The following is a 13,842-nucleotide window of genomic DNA, read 5'->3' as shown; positions in this document are numbered from 1 at the left end:
GAGACCGCTCAGCGTCAGCGCGTACAAGAAGCAAGAAGAAAGAAGAGCAGGAGCAGACAGCGAACGCGACTGCGCCGGAAACCGCTCAGCATCAGCGTGCACACGAGGAGCAAGAAGAAAGAAGAGTAGGGGGCAGGCTGCGAACGCGGCTGCGCCGGAGACCGCTCAGCGTCAGCGTGTACAAGAGAGCAAGAAGAAAGAAGCAGGGGGCAGGCAGCGAGCGCGGCTGCGCCAGAGACCGCTCAGCGTCAGTGTGCACAGGAGCAAGAAGAAGAAGAGCAGCAGGCAGGCAGCGAGCGCGGCTGCGCCAGAGACCGCTCAGCGTCAGTGTGCACAGGAGCAAGAAGAAAGAGCAGCAGGCAGGCAGTGAGCGCGGCTGCGCCAGAGACCGCTCAGCGTCAGTGTGCACAGGAGCAAGAAGAAAAAGAGCAGCAGCAGGCAGCGAGCGCGGCTTCGCCAGAGACCGCTCAGCGTCAGCGCGTACAAGAAGAGCAAGAAGAAAGAAGAGCAGGGCAGACAGTGAACGCGACTGCGCCGGAAACCGCTCAGCATCAGCGTGCACACGAGGAGCAAGAAGAAAGAAGAGTAGGGGGCAGACTGCGAACGCGGCTGCGCCGGAGACCGCTCAGCGTCAGCGTGTACAAGAGGAGCAAGAAGAAAGAAGAGCAGGGGCAGGCAGCGAGCGCGGCTGCGCCAGAGACCGCTCAGCGTCAGTGTGCACAGGAGCAAGAAAGAAGAGCAGCAGGCAGGCAGCGAGCGCGGCTGCGCCAGAGACCGCTCAGCGTCAGCGCGTACAAAGAGCAAGAAGAAAGAAGAGCGGGACAGCAGCGAACGCGACTGCGCCGGAAACCGCTCAGCATCAGCGTGCACACGAGGAGCAAGAAGAAGAAGAGTAGGGGGCAGGCTGCGAACGCGGCTGCGCCGGAGACCGCTCAGCGTCAGCGTGTACAAGAGGAGCAAGAAGAAAGAAGTAGGGGCAGGCTGCGAACGCGGCTGCGCCGGAGACCGCTCAGCGTCAGCGTGTACAAGAGGAGCAAGAAGAAAGAAGAGCAGGGAGCAGACAGCGAACGCGACTGCGCCGGAAACCGCTCAGCATCAGCGTGCACAAGAGGAGCAGAGAAGAAGAGTAGGGGGCAGGCTGCGAACGCGGCTGCGCCGGAGACCGCTCAGCGTCAGCGTGTACAAGAGGAGCAAGAAGAAAGAAGAGCAGGAGCAGACAGCGAACGCGACTGCGCCGGAAACCGCTCAGCATCAGCGTGCACAGTAGGAGCAAAGAGCGAAGAGCAGGAGGCAGGCAGCGAACGCGGCTGTGCCGGAGATCGCTCAGTGTCAGCGTGAACAGGAGGATCAAGAAGAAAGAAGAGCAGGGGCAGGCTGTGAACGCGGCTGCGCCAGAGACCGCTCAGCGTGAATAGGAGGATCAAGAAGAAAGAAGCAGGGGGCAGGCTGCGAACGCGGCTGCGCCGGAGACGGCACTGAAGAAGGCTTCGGCTGGCGGGGGTTGGGGACCCCTTGCCAGCCAAACCAGGGGCCCAGACAAAATTTGCGGTGTCCCAGGCCCCCCGTAGCTACGCCCCTGGTACAGACAGAGGAGGCAGCACATGTCCCTAGACAAGGCCTGTCCTCAGGAAGGATACACTTTATAATCTTCAGTGGGATAAAGCAGCCCTAAGTAGAGCTCTCTCTGATCCACCAGTGCCTTTCCCATGGCGGAGATTTTTTCATCCACAACATCAAGCGAGGTGTGAACAGTGTAATGGAACTTCAATTCGTTCTCTGTCGGGATGCTTCGAATATAGAGAGGATAATTCTAAAAAGAAGCACAAGGTGTTTTAGCTGGTTTCCTCTATGCCCAGGACATTCAAAAGCACATTTAGGTCAAGGAAACTGGAGTAAAACAGAAAGCAGTGTGACTTGACACTAAAGCGCCACAAACTCCAATCCTTAGCTACTGCTGTAGAAACTCAGCAATTTCTCTCGGATCAAGGGGTTCCAGTCACTCCATGACAAAATATGTTCAATTATTTAGACACTTACAGATTAAATTAATCTGAAATTAGAGTAACATAGTTAATGATGGCAGATAAAGACACGCATGGTCCATCCAGACTACCCAAAGTCACATTCATTATCATAGTAACATAGTAGATGGTGGCAGATAAGACCAGTACGGTCCATCCAGTCTGCCCAACAAGATAAACTCATTACATATAGTATGAGGTGATACATCACATGTATACCTGATCTTGACTTATCCTTGCCTTTTTTAGGGAATAGACCATGGAAGTCTGCCCAAAACTGGCCTTGTTCTAAAATTTCTGAAGTTGTTGTCAAAGCACCCGAGAAGCTCCACTCTGGACCTTCCAAATCTACTCGGCCTCCATCAGGTTACAGACCTTAGATGTCAGCCCAGACCCAGTTTTCCTATCCTGTTTCCCCGAAAGTAAGACATCCCCCGAAAATAAGACCTAGTAGAGGTTTTCCTGAATTGGTAGATATAAGGCCTCACCCAAAAGTAAGACCTAGCAAATTTTTGTTTGAAAGCAGGGCCGCCGAGAGCCGGACAAGGCCGCCCCCCCCCCCACACCCGAGGTCGCCGGGCCCCCCCCCCCCACCCTCCGTCTCTCCTGGAACTACCCTTAAACGCCTCCTTTCACCTTCGCAGCAAGCTGCAGCAGGGCAGACCTCTCCTTCCTTCCATGCCCCGCCCTCGCGGACGTTACGTCAGGCGAAGGTGGGACACGGAAGGAAGGAGTAGCCTGCCCTGCTGCTGTTTGCTGCAAAGGTGAAAGGAGGCGTTTAAGGTTAGTTCCGGGAGCGACGGAGGACGGGGGGGGGCAGGCCAACCCTGATCCAACCCCGATGTTTCCCCAAAAAATAAGACAGACCCTGAAAATAAGACCTAGCACATTTTGGGGGGGCAAAAATTAATATAAGACACTGTCTTATTTTCGGGGAAACACGGTACCTCTCTCCTAAGCTTCTTTGGATCTGATCCTTTCGCTGCAACGGGCCCCCCAGCTGATGAGATAAGGGCCTGAATGATGTAATTCCTGACCAGTGATGATGTGTATATTAATATATATCTTTCTTATTTTACTTTTCTATAGTCTTCCTTTAGTAATGTACTCGACAAGTGTATTTCTTAATCATTGTGTAGTTGGAACAATAATGGCTTATACACTCTCCAATTCAAGTGCAAATAAAGAGTTTCATTTGCCCAATACGAATCTAAAAATCTGTAGTATTTTAGTCTTTGAGCAGTCTGTGGTGATCAAGTGAGCAGGGCTGCAATACCGAAGCAATACACTGTTTCAAAGGTTTTTTGTCCACCACACAGTATAAAGTAAAACAGAAGGGTATTCTTTCTGACAGTTGGCTGAACACTTGTGGAGTTCCTCAGGGCTCTCCCTTATCACCCACTGTATTTAATGTTTATTAGATTTTGAGGAGTCTGTCATGCGGGCCAGTTAAAGAGGTTATAGCACTAGGCTGACAAAGCAAATGTAGAGTGCGGCAAAGGGTAGTACTAAATGAGGTTCATCGAGGTGTGCCACAGGGACTGATTCTGGGTCTCGTTCTTTTAACATTTTTGTGATATTGCAGAAGAGCTGTTGGGTAAGGCTTGCCTTTCTGCAGATGATGCCAAAATCTGCAAGAGGGTAGACACTCCAGATAGTGCGGATACCAAGAGGAGGGATTTAGTGAAGCTTGAAAAATGGTTTAAATTTAGCAGCTAAGATCTAATGCTAATTGAGCTGCAGAAAATCCAAGGGAGCAGTACAGTGCATTGTTTGAAGGACTGCTTTGCATGAAAGAGGCACGAGATGGGAGGCGGAGTTAGCTCTGCAGAACACAGGAACAGGAAGGGAGGGGGACCGGGGCAGCCAGCTAGCATTTTGCTTTTTGGGGGGGGGGGGGGGGGGGGCGGCGGGGGGGGGAGGGGGGGGGGGGGGGGGGGCAAGGCCGTCCATACAGGACGCTCCTGATGAGCGCCCTTGCCCCCTCCCGATCCTTTGTTTTTGGATTTTGCTGACCGGGTAGCCACGTGTTTGTGTTGTGGCTTTTTTTTTTTGTTGTTTTTACGTTTGCAGCATGCGCAGAGCAGCCAGCAAAACGCTTGGCTGCTCTGCGCATGATTTAGGGGCCGATTACCGATGTGTATTGTGATTCTTTGATACATTGTACGTTTGAATACCGATCTGAGCATGTGTGACTTTTTTTTTTGGTGCATTCTTCGTTTTTTAAAAATCGTTAGGGACTTTAACGATTTGATTTTTTTACGTTTGGTTGCTGCATCTGCTTAGAGGTGATTGGCCAAACAAGTAGAAAAGGCAGCAGAGAAAGCTAGAAGGCTGCTTGGGTGCATAGGGAGAGGAATAGAAAGTAGGAAAAAGGAGAAGATGATGTCCCTGTATAAGACTCTACTAAATATCCCTAACTTTACCCTACCCCTCTCAGAAACTTTGAAAATTTTAGGAGTTACAACTGATCAAAACCTTACATTAGAAACCATGCAAAAAAACACAACAAAGAAAAAGTTTTATTCAATGTGGAAGCTCAAAAGAATTAATCCTTTTCCCAAGAGAAGCATTCTGCAGACTGGTTCAATCATTGGTATTATGGCAGCTAGACTATTGCAATGCTACCATCTATGCTGGGAGCAGAGAACAAATGATCAAAAAACTCCAAACTGCACAAAACACGGCAGCCAGAATCATATTTGACAAAACTACATTGGCTTCCATTAAGAGAGCGCATTGCCTTCAAAGTTTGCTCAAAGACCCCTGAGGCAGACCTTTTTGGCCAAAACACGGCCGTGTCGGGTCATTTTTTATGTAAATTTCGTCATTTTATGTGAATAAACAGATTTGGTATCCTCATACTATTTCCTCACTTTTTTTTCCATATCTTCAAAGTTTGCACCATTGTTCACACCATCACACACAGTGAAGCTCCGGGGTATATGTCAGACCTCATCAACGTACCAACCAGGAATTCTAACAGCTCATCTCGTACGTTCCTGAAACTCCACTATCCCAACTGTAAGGAAACATACGCATCTAGCTTCTCCTACATATGCATGCAAATTTGGAATGAATTACCAAAATCCATAAAATAACCCACAACTTAGTGAATTTCCGTAAATTATTGAAAACCTATTTATTTAAGAAAGCATGCAATAATACTCCATCCTAAATGCCAATTAACAATTGTACCTATGCAAATGTATTCATTAAGCCTTAATTGTTTTTTGCTAAAGTATCTTGATTTGTAGTTTTAATGTTCCTAATTGTTGAAGATAATCTTTTATGAACGAAATTAACCTAATACCTTTCAATTTTTTTTTTTTGTTACATTTGTACCCTGCACTTTCCCACTCATGGCAGGCTCAATGCGGTTTATATGGGGCAATGGAGGGTTAAGTGACTTGCCCAGAGTCACAAGGAGCTGCCTGTGCCTGAAGTGGGAATCAAACTCAGTTCCTCAGATCCCCAGGACCAAAGTCCACCACCCTAACCACTAGGCCACTCCTCCACTGTTGCTACTATTTGAGATTCTACATGGAATGTTCCTATTCCACTAGCAACTTCCATGTAGAAGTTGGCCCTTGCAGATCACCAATGTGGCCGCGCAGGCTTCTGCGTACGTGCAGGACGTCAGACTCACAGAAACAGAAGCCTGCGCAGCTTTCTACATGGAATGTTGCTAGTGGAATAGCAACATTCCATGTAGAATCTCCAATAGTATGTTACATTTGTACCCTGCGCTTTCCCACTCAGGCAGGCTCAATGCGGCTTACATGGGGCAATGGAGGGTTAAGTGACTTGCCCAGAGTCACAAGGAGCTGCCTGTGCCTGAAGTGAGAATCAAACTCAGTTCCCCAGGACCAAAGTCCACCACCCTAACCACTAGGCCACTCCTCCACTGTTGCTACTATTGGAGATTCTACATGGAATGTTGCTATTCCACTAGCAACATTCCATGTAGAAGTCGGCCCTTGCAGATCACCAATGTGGCCGCGCAGGCTTCTACATGGAATGTTGCTAGTGGAATAGCAACATTCCAAGTAGAATCTCCAATAGTAGTAACATTCCATGTAGAATCTCCAATAGTAGCAACATTCCATGTAGAATCTCCAATAGTATCTATTTTATTTTTGTTACATTTGTACCCTGCGCTTTCCCACTCATGGCAGGCTCAATGCGGCTTACATGGGGCAATGGAGGGTTAAGTGACTTGCCCAGAGTCACAAGGAGCTGCCTGTGCCTGAAGTGAGAATCAAACTCAGTTCCCCAGGACCAAAGTCCACCACCCTAACCACTAGGCCACTCCTCCACTGTTGCTACTATTGGAGATTCTACATGGAATGTTGCTATTCCACTAGCAACATTCCATGTAGAAGTCGGCCCTTGCAGATCACCAATGTGGCCGCGCAGGCTTCTACATGGAATGTTGCTAGTGGAATAGCAACATTCCAAGTAGAATCTCCAATAGTAGTAACATTCCATGTAGAATCTCCAATAGTAGCAACATTCCATGTAGAATCTCCAATAGTATCTATTTTATTTTTGTTACATTTGTACCCTGCGCTTTCCCACTCATGGCAGGCTCAATGCGGCTTACATGGGGCAATGGAGGGTTAAGTGACTTGCCCAGAGTCACAAGGAGCTGCCTGTGCCTGAAGTGGGAATTGAACTCAGTTCCTCAGGACCACAAGTCCACCACCCTAACCACTAGGCCACTCCTCCACTATTATAAGTTAAAATTTCCTTCCTGTAACCAAATTCACTCTGTATCCTCTACCTTAACTACGTATTTCTCTTCTCCGGAACTGGTATTCACCATTTACGGATCTATGTAAGCCACATTGAGCCTGCAAATAGGTGGGAAAATGTGGGATCAGTGCCGTAGCGAGGTCAGCTGACACCCGGGGCGGATTGCCGCTGTACCCCCCCCCCCCCCCCGGGTGCAGCATGGTGCACCCTGCCCCCTCTGGAACGCACCCTCCCCCCTCCGAAGCACACACCCCCCCCCCCCCCCCGGAGCGCATACTTACATAGGAAAGCTGCAAGAGACGGGCGGGAGGGCCGAACCGCCGAGTCATTCCGTGTCAAGTGGACCAATTTTAAAGGTCGTCCCCACCTCACCATCTCAGATTTTGATGAAATTTGGTACATAGTTTCTTTATGATAAAAAACTAAGCTGTGCAAAATTTTAGTTCAAAAGACTAAAAATTGGAGGTTCTAGGGGACCTCAAGTAAATGGTTGCAAAATGTCGCCTGAGCAAAAATGACATTTTGGGCCAACTTCCAGAAGCTGTAAAACTGGAAGTTTTAGTAGTACAAGGGGGATATTTGGAGAACCTGCACTACTTTTAGGGCTTAATGAACTGGCAAAACCCCATGTTCCTAGTTCTCTTACTTTTTGAATGGTTTAGGCTCAAACTTTGCCAAAAAAACGGCAAAAATCAATTTACAGCGATGTTGAGGCTGCTGTAGTTTCTAAACTAGTTGGCCTTTCAGGTTGATTTTTGGTAGGTGTACTAAATGCACGGCTGTAATGAGGCATTCCAATTTGCAGCACTTTCCTTCAAGTGGTTGAAAAATTATAAGCGTTCAAAGTTGGTATAAAAAGCATTTTTGCCCATTTTGGGCTATCTTTGATGCCCTTGATCTCCAGTGGGACAGCTTCAATATTCTTTCTTTTAGCACCATTAGAAAGAGCAGATTTCCTTCTATCAGAATATGTAGTTTTCATTTTGGAGTCTCTTCATATAAGGATTGCAAAAATGCCCTCAAATGTTTGCGGGCAGCAGCCTGTGATTTCTTCACTACACCCTTGATACAAGTGTAGTAAAAGTGATTCTTCTTTCAAAAAGCACCAATTTTTTAAAATAAAGAACACATTATGTTATAAAACTGTATTTAAGAAAACTAAAAAACAGGAATGTTTTTTAGGATGTGGAAGGATGAGGCCAGGTTTCATAACAGGTTTAAAGAAAACTGCAGTCAGTTAGGATGACCGACTTGGCCAATTATGACTGGTGGACCCTGTTGCAAGGCGTCTGAGTGTCTGTTGCTGGTGTTTCTTCACCCTTGCTACAGTTTGACCTCTTAGTGAACTGTAGGCATCAAAGTAAGCCTAGCAACAGACACTCAGGAGCCAGGAGGTACCAGAAGATGGCGGCGTAACAGGCAGCGCGGAAAGTCGCTCCAAGAACCGACCTGAGAGAAAAACTATTGCTGACAAAATGCCCCATACTAAAAGGAAGGGGTTGACAAGGATAGTTCCCCCACCTACCTCAACTCCTTCATCGACTCAGACGGGACTTGAGCGTTTTTTTCGCGCCGATTTCCCAAACAGGCAGAGATGTGGATCCCATAGCGGGGCTCCTTGGGGAAGTGAAGGACCGCTGGGAGATGATGTATCTCTCTCTCCACCATCGATTAGTGAACCGCCTTGCCCAGCGTTGTTGACGAGTACCGATGTGGATCAACGCCCTACCGGAAACGTTTCGGGTGAGATCCACGGTGAGGGTCGGAAAGTTCCACAGAAGACGCTGGGAGCAGAGGCAGGGACCTCAAAGAGAACGCAAGAGGTAAATCTCGAAATGATTTGGGTAAAGCTGAACAGGATGGATATGACTTTACAACAGGCATCGGGAGAAGTCAGTAACTTTAATAAGAGATTTGGTGAGTTAAATGCAAAGGTAGACCTGATAAAAGAAAAAATAGCTGGAAAAATGACTGTTATTCAAAAGAATGTGATTCTCTTCAAGAATTTAAAATAAATGTGGTGAAAGATAATGTTGAACTTCGGAGACGAATGGAACAAGTTGAAAACTTTAATAGAAGGTTAAATTACGTTTATTGAACTTTCCCAAACTCCTAGGGATTACCCCTTAGATTTACTCAAAAGATATTGAATGAGGTGTTGAAAATGCTTGGAAGCTATGCCGCCTGTTAATAAAATATATATTCCTACTCCTAAAGGAGAATTGGGAAAAATCAAGAAGCTCAACTTATGAATATAGATCCTGGAAATATTTCAGCTATACTTGAACAAACACTGGATGAGACAACAGAAGGTCTTTAATATTTGAACAGGATTTAAACAACATAATGAAACAGTACTTTAAGAATTTAAAAACCTGTTTTGGGGGTATTAAAGTACAGATTTTTGATGTTACAAAATCGACTCAGCAGAGAAGGAAAGCCTTCTGGCATTGAAATCAAGAACTGTTGAGATAGGAGGGATGTTTTTCCTGGCCTATCCGTGCAAGTGCCTTGTGAGACTGGGTCAGGTTAAATATACATTTTTTCACCTGATGCCCTTAAATCTTTTCTGATTCTAAACAGTTGTAATAATAAGGGAATATTACGCCACCTTATTATTTTTGAGAAATTGTTTATATGTTGCCCTAACTCTTTTCGTCTCCTCCAATAATGAGGTCTAAGGAAGCAATAATTATCATGTTAGTCAAGAATTAAGATTACTTTTGAAGTAGGTTTTGTTTTCTTCAAGGAATGTCATTATTTTTGTATAAATTGTATATTGGCTGTATTTCAATAACAAGTGTATTCTTGTTAAAATGTTTAAAATTAATAAACAAATTGAAACACAAAAAAAAATAAAAATAAACCGCGTTATCAGCTGCTGTGTGCCAATGCTGTGTAACAGGACAGGGCTGTGTCGGCACTGCCACGTGACTGAGTAAACGGGGTGGGGTAGAATATTGTGTTACAATTCTGGAGTCCGCAGCTTCAAAAAGAGAGAAACAGGATGGAGTCAGTCCAGTGAGTGGCTACTAAAATGGTCATAAAGCATATGGGGCCAGACTTAAAAATTTCAATATGTACTTTTTGGAAGAAGGGTGGGAGAGGAGAGTTATGAAAAAGACATTTAAATACCTAGTATCATAAATACATAGGAGACAAGTCTCTTTCAACTGAAAGGAAGCTCTGGTATAAGAGGGCACAGGATGAAAGCAGGGGTGTAGCCAGACCTCACGGTGGGAGGGGGCCAGAGGTTGGGGGCACATTTTGAGTGCCTCCTCAAACAAATACCTTTGCTGGCAGGAGACCCCAATTCCTGCCAGCCAAAGCCTTCTTCCGCGGTCTCCGGCACAGCCGCGTTCGCTACCTGCCCCCTGCTCTTCTTTCTTTGCTCCTGTGCACGCTGACGCTGAGCGTCAGCGTGCACAGGAGGAGCAAGAAGAAAGAAGAGCAGGGGGGCAGGCAGCAAATGCTGGCTGCGCCAGAGACCACTCAGCGTCAGCATGCACAGGATCAAGAAGAGCAGGGGGCAGGCAGCGAACGCGGCTGCGCCAGAGACCGCTCAGCGTGCACAGGAGCAAGAAGAAAGAAGAGCAGGGGTGCAGGCAGCGAATGCGGCTGCGCCAGAGACCGCTCAGTGTCAGCATGCACAGGAGCAAGAAGAGCAGGGGGCAGGCAGCGAACGCGGCTGCGCCAGAGACCGCTCAGCGTGCACAGGAGGAGCAAGAAGAAAGAAGAGCAGGGGTGCAGGCAGCGAATGCGGCTGCGCCAGAGACCGCTCAGCGTCAGCATGCACAGGAGCAAGAAGAGCAGGGGGCAGGCAGCGAACGCGGCTGCGCCAGACACCACTCAGCGTCAGCATGCACAGGAGCAAGAAGAGCAGGGGGCAGGGCAGCGAACGCGGCTGCGCCAGACACCACTCAGCGTCAGCATGCACAGGAGCAAGAAGAGCAGGGGGCAGGCAGCGAAGAGCGTCAGCGTGCACAGGAGGAGCAAGAAGAAGAAGAGCAGGGGGCAGGCAGCGGCTGCGCCCAGGCACCATCCAGCGTCCAGCATGCACAGGAGCAAGAAGAGCAGGGGGCAGCAGCCGAAGAGCGTCAGCTGTGCACAGGAGGAGCAAGAAGAAGAAGCGCAGGCGGGCAGGCAGCGAACGTGGCTGAAGAAGGCCTCAGCCGCTAGCCAACTCAGGCGCCCGGAGGAAATTTGAGGGGGGCCAGGCCCCCCCTCCCTCCCGGTGGAGGCGGAAAACAGCATCTGAGGGAGGGGCTAGTGGTTGGGAGGCGTGGCTAGTGCTAGGCAGACTTCTCGGTCTGTGCCCTGAAAAGGACAGGTACAAATCAAGGTCAGGTAACACATATGAGTTCATCTTGTTGGGCAGACTGGGATGGACCGTGCGGGTCTTTCTCTGCCGTCATCTACTATGTTACTATGAATTCACTGGACAGCGCTCGGGACCAGTCCACAGGATCCTTCGGGAGTGATGGGGAGCCTGGCTGGGCAACACCGCCTTTCCTCTGCCGCTCCTTTGCTCTAAAAGGTCCCCATGACCGTCCAGCACCTCTCCTCCTCCTCACTCACCTCCTTGGCGATCACCGCCACGCACACCGCCATCTTGGGCCCCGCCTCTGCGCCCAGCCACCGCCCCCTCCTCCGACGTCAGCAGCAGCAACTGGGGCGCGGTGTCCCTCTCCTCTCACGTGACCGGGCAGCTGGGCGGTCATGTGATCGTCGGAGGTGCTGCTGCTCTGTGCCGCACAGCTGATGGGGCTGCAGTTGCCGGCGTCATCATGTCTTTCTCTGTCGGTGCCTGCTTCTCTGCGCTTGTGCTGCCTTCTGGGCCCGGCCGCCCGGCTGCCCCCGGTTCTTTCCTGGCCAATCAGACCGGCCCGAATATCCTCATATGTGATGGATGATGTGAGTTACGTCCCGGGGACGATGGCGTGGGTTGGAGCTGAGATTCCGATCGATGACTTTTCCGAGAAACGTGTGGGGTGTGCGTGTGTAAAATGTTGGCCCAAAAAGATCTCGTGTTGCCTGTTAGAAATCAAGAGCCCGGCTATAAACTACTACTACTAGGTTACGCAGCGCTGTACAAATTAACAATGAAGGACGGTCCCTGCTCCAAGGAGCTTACAATCTAATGGGCGAAATGTGAATTTGGGGCAGCATCTAGATATCTTAAATAGAGTATAGTGGTTAGGTGCCGAAGGCGACATTGAAGAGGTGGGCTTTGAGCAAGGATTTGAAGAGGGGGCAGGGAGGGGGCCTGGCCTATGGACTCAGGGAGTTTATTCCAAGCATAGGCGAGGCAGAAAGGTAGGTGCCTGGAGAAGGTGGTGGAGAAGGGTACTGAGAGGAGGGATTTGTCTTGAGAGCGGGGGTTACGGGTAGGGACTCAAGGGGTGATGAGGGTAGAAGAAGGCCAAACTGTTTTAATTTTGAAGCAAGAGGCTATTGAGATAGACGTGGAAAGTCACTGCTTTCCCCGGGAGTTGGTATGAATTTTTCTAATATTTGGGATTCTGTCAGGTACTTGTGACCTGGATTGGCCGCTGCTGGTAGCAGGATACTGAGGTAGCTGGACCAGTCGTTTCACCCCAGTAATGTTCTTGATTTCTGTTAATATGCAAGTAATCAACTTTTGTGCAACAGAGATCATTGTGTCAGTTGCTTACAATGTATTTACACAATGATCCCAGCGTTACACCCTCGTGTCTCCGTGAGGTGGGGTACCAAGTTTTCAATTTCATCAAAAGGCTAGAAAAGACTATCCTCGGCTCATTCAGACCTCCTCTTGATTTTTAGTAAAAGCCAAAGAATGTGCTCTTTCTGCCTCTCTTACCACCGACTGAACCTAAATTTCATTGTTAGCAGTTTTTAAGTGATCATTAAAAGCACAGCACTCTCAGACGTTACTGGGTATCATTTGAAATGTGCTGCTCATACTACTACTACTACTATTTAGCATTTCTATAGTGCTACAAGGTGTACGCAGCGCTGCACAAACATAGAAGAAACACAGTCCCTGCTCAAAGAGCTTACAATCTAATAGACAAAATAAATAAGCAGATCAAATCAATTAATGTGTACAGGAAGGAGGAGAGGAGGGTAGGTGGAGGCGACTGGTTGCAAGTGGTTACGAGTCAAAAGCAATGTTAAAGAGGTGGGCTTTCAGTCTAGATTTAAGGTGGCCAAGGATGGGGCAAAAACGTAGGGGCTCAGGAAGTTGTTCCAGGCGTAGGGTGCAGCGAGACAGTGAGTAATACAGCAAAAGCATCTTGATAAATATTATTTATTAGGATTTTCCGCCTTTTTGAAGGAGTTCACTCAACGCGGTGCACAGCAAGAACAGATCAAACATGAGCAATAGGCAATTACACCGGTTAAAAATATTCAAAACAATACAAAAGGATGGCATGGTAAACTAGCAATGTCAACACAATACATAATAGAACATTATAATTGGTAGTGAAGGGTAAGGCAAAATGGGAAAATATTTGGGGCTCATTTGTCTCGGATGTTGATTAAACCCTCACCTGGTTACAAGATTTATGTTTGTAAATTTTGGAACATGACGTTTAGAGGGACAGGATATTGGATGAGTTTTTTTGTGCTGTTTCTGTATTTTGTTTTATTCTCTAAAGAGTTCGTGGGGGGGGGGGGGGGTGTTGGAAGGTCTGTTTTGGGGTTTGGGGGGAATCCATGCATATGCTTTTGTTATACATAGAGGCTGTATGTTTAAACTTGGGAGGGATGTTGATAGGACGTGTCTGCTTTACGGTTTAACTTCAAGTGTTTACGTTTTCCATTGTATGTACTTGCTTTCCATTCTGTTTCTTGACTTTGGTAATAGGTGGCCATTGTTTTGGTTCAGAAGCTTTGCTGAACTGTTATTTTGTAGTACTTTATTAATAAAGAGGGCGGCATAATCGAATGCGAACGCCCATCTCCATGGGCAACTATCTCCGAGGACGGGTCCGCAAAGGGGTGGGGACAGATCATATTTTTGTTTCGATAATACAGTTGCTGCCAGGCAAATGAATTGGATTTTTTTTTTGTTGTT

The 13,842-nt window shown here is 47.9% G+C and overlaps 1 protein-coding gene across 1 annotated transcript in view; it reads right to left on the bottom strand.

Moving 5' to 3' along the window:
* TRAPPC2L (trafficking protein particle complex 2 like) overlaps nt 1-11,405 on the bottom strand; it is a 31,892-nt gene extending 20,487 nt beyond the window's left edge. The window contains exons 1-2 of the mRNA XM_030202749.1: nt 11,358-11,405; nt 1,638-1,810 (exon numbers count right to left, since the gene is read on the bottom strand). Of these exons, the coding sequence (XP_030058609.1) occupies nt 1,638-1,810; nt 11,358-11,390 (206 nt within the window). The 5' untranslated portion in view covers nt 11,391-11,405. The remainder of the gene's footprint in view (nt 1-1,637; nt 1,811-11,357) is intronic.
* Nucleotides 11,406-13,842: the final 2,437 nt, after the last annotated feature.

Source organism: Microcaecilia unicolor, chromosome 5 (assembly GCF_901765095.1).
Source record: "Microcaecilia unicolor chromosome 5, aMicUni1.1, whole genome shotgun sequence".
Taxonomy (NCBI): Eukaryota; Metazoa; Chordata; class Amphibia; order Gymnophiona; family Siphonopidae; genus Microcaecilia; species Microcaecilia unicolor.
This window is presented reverse-complemented; position numbering and strand designations above follow the sequence as displayed.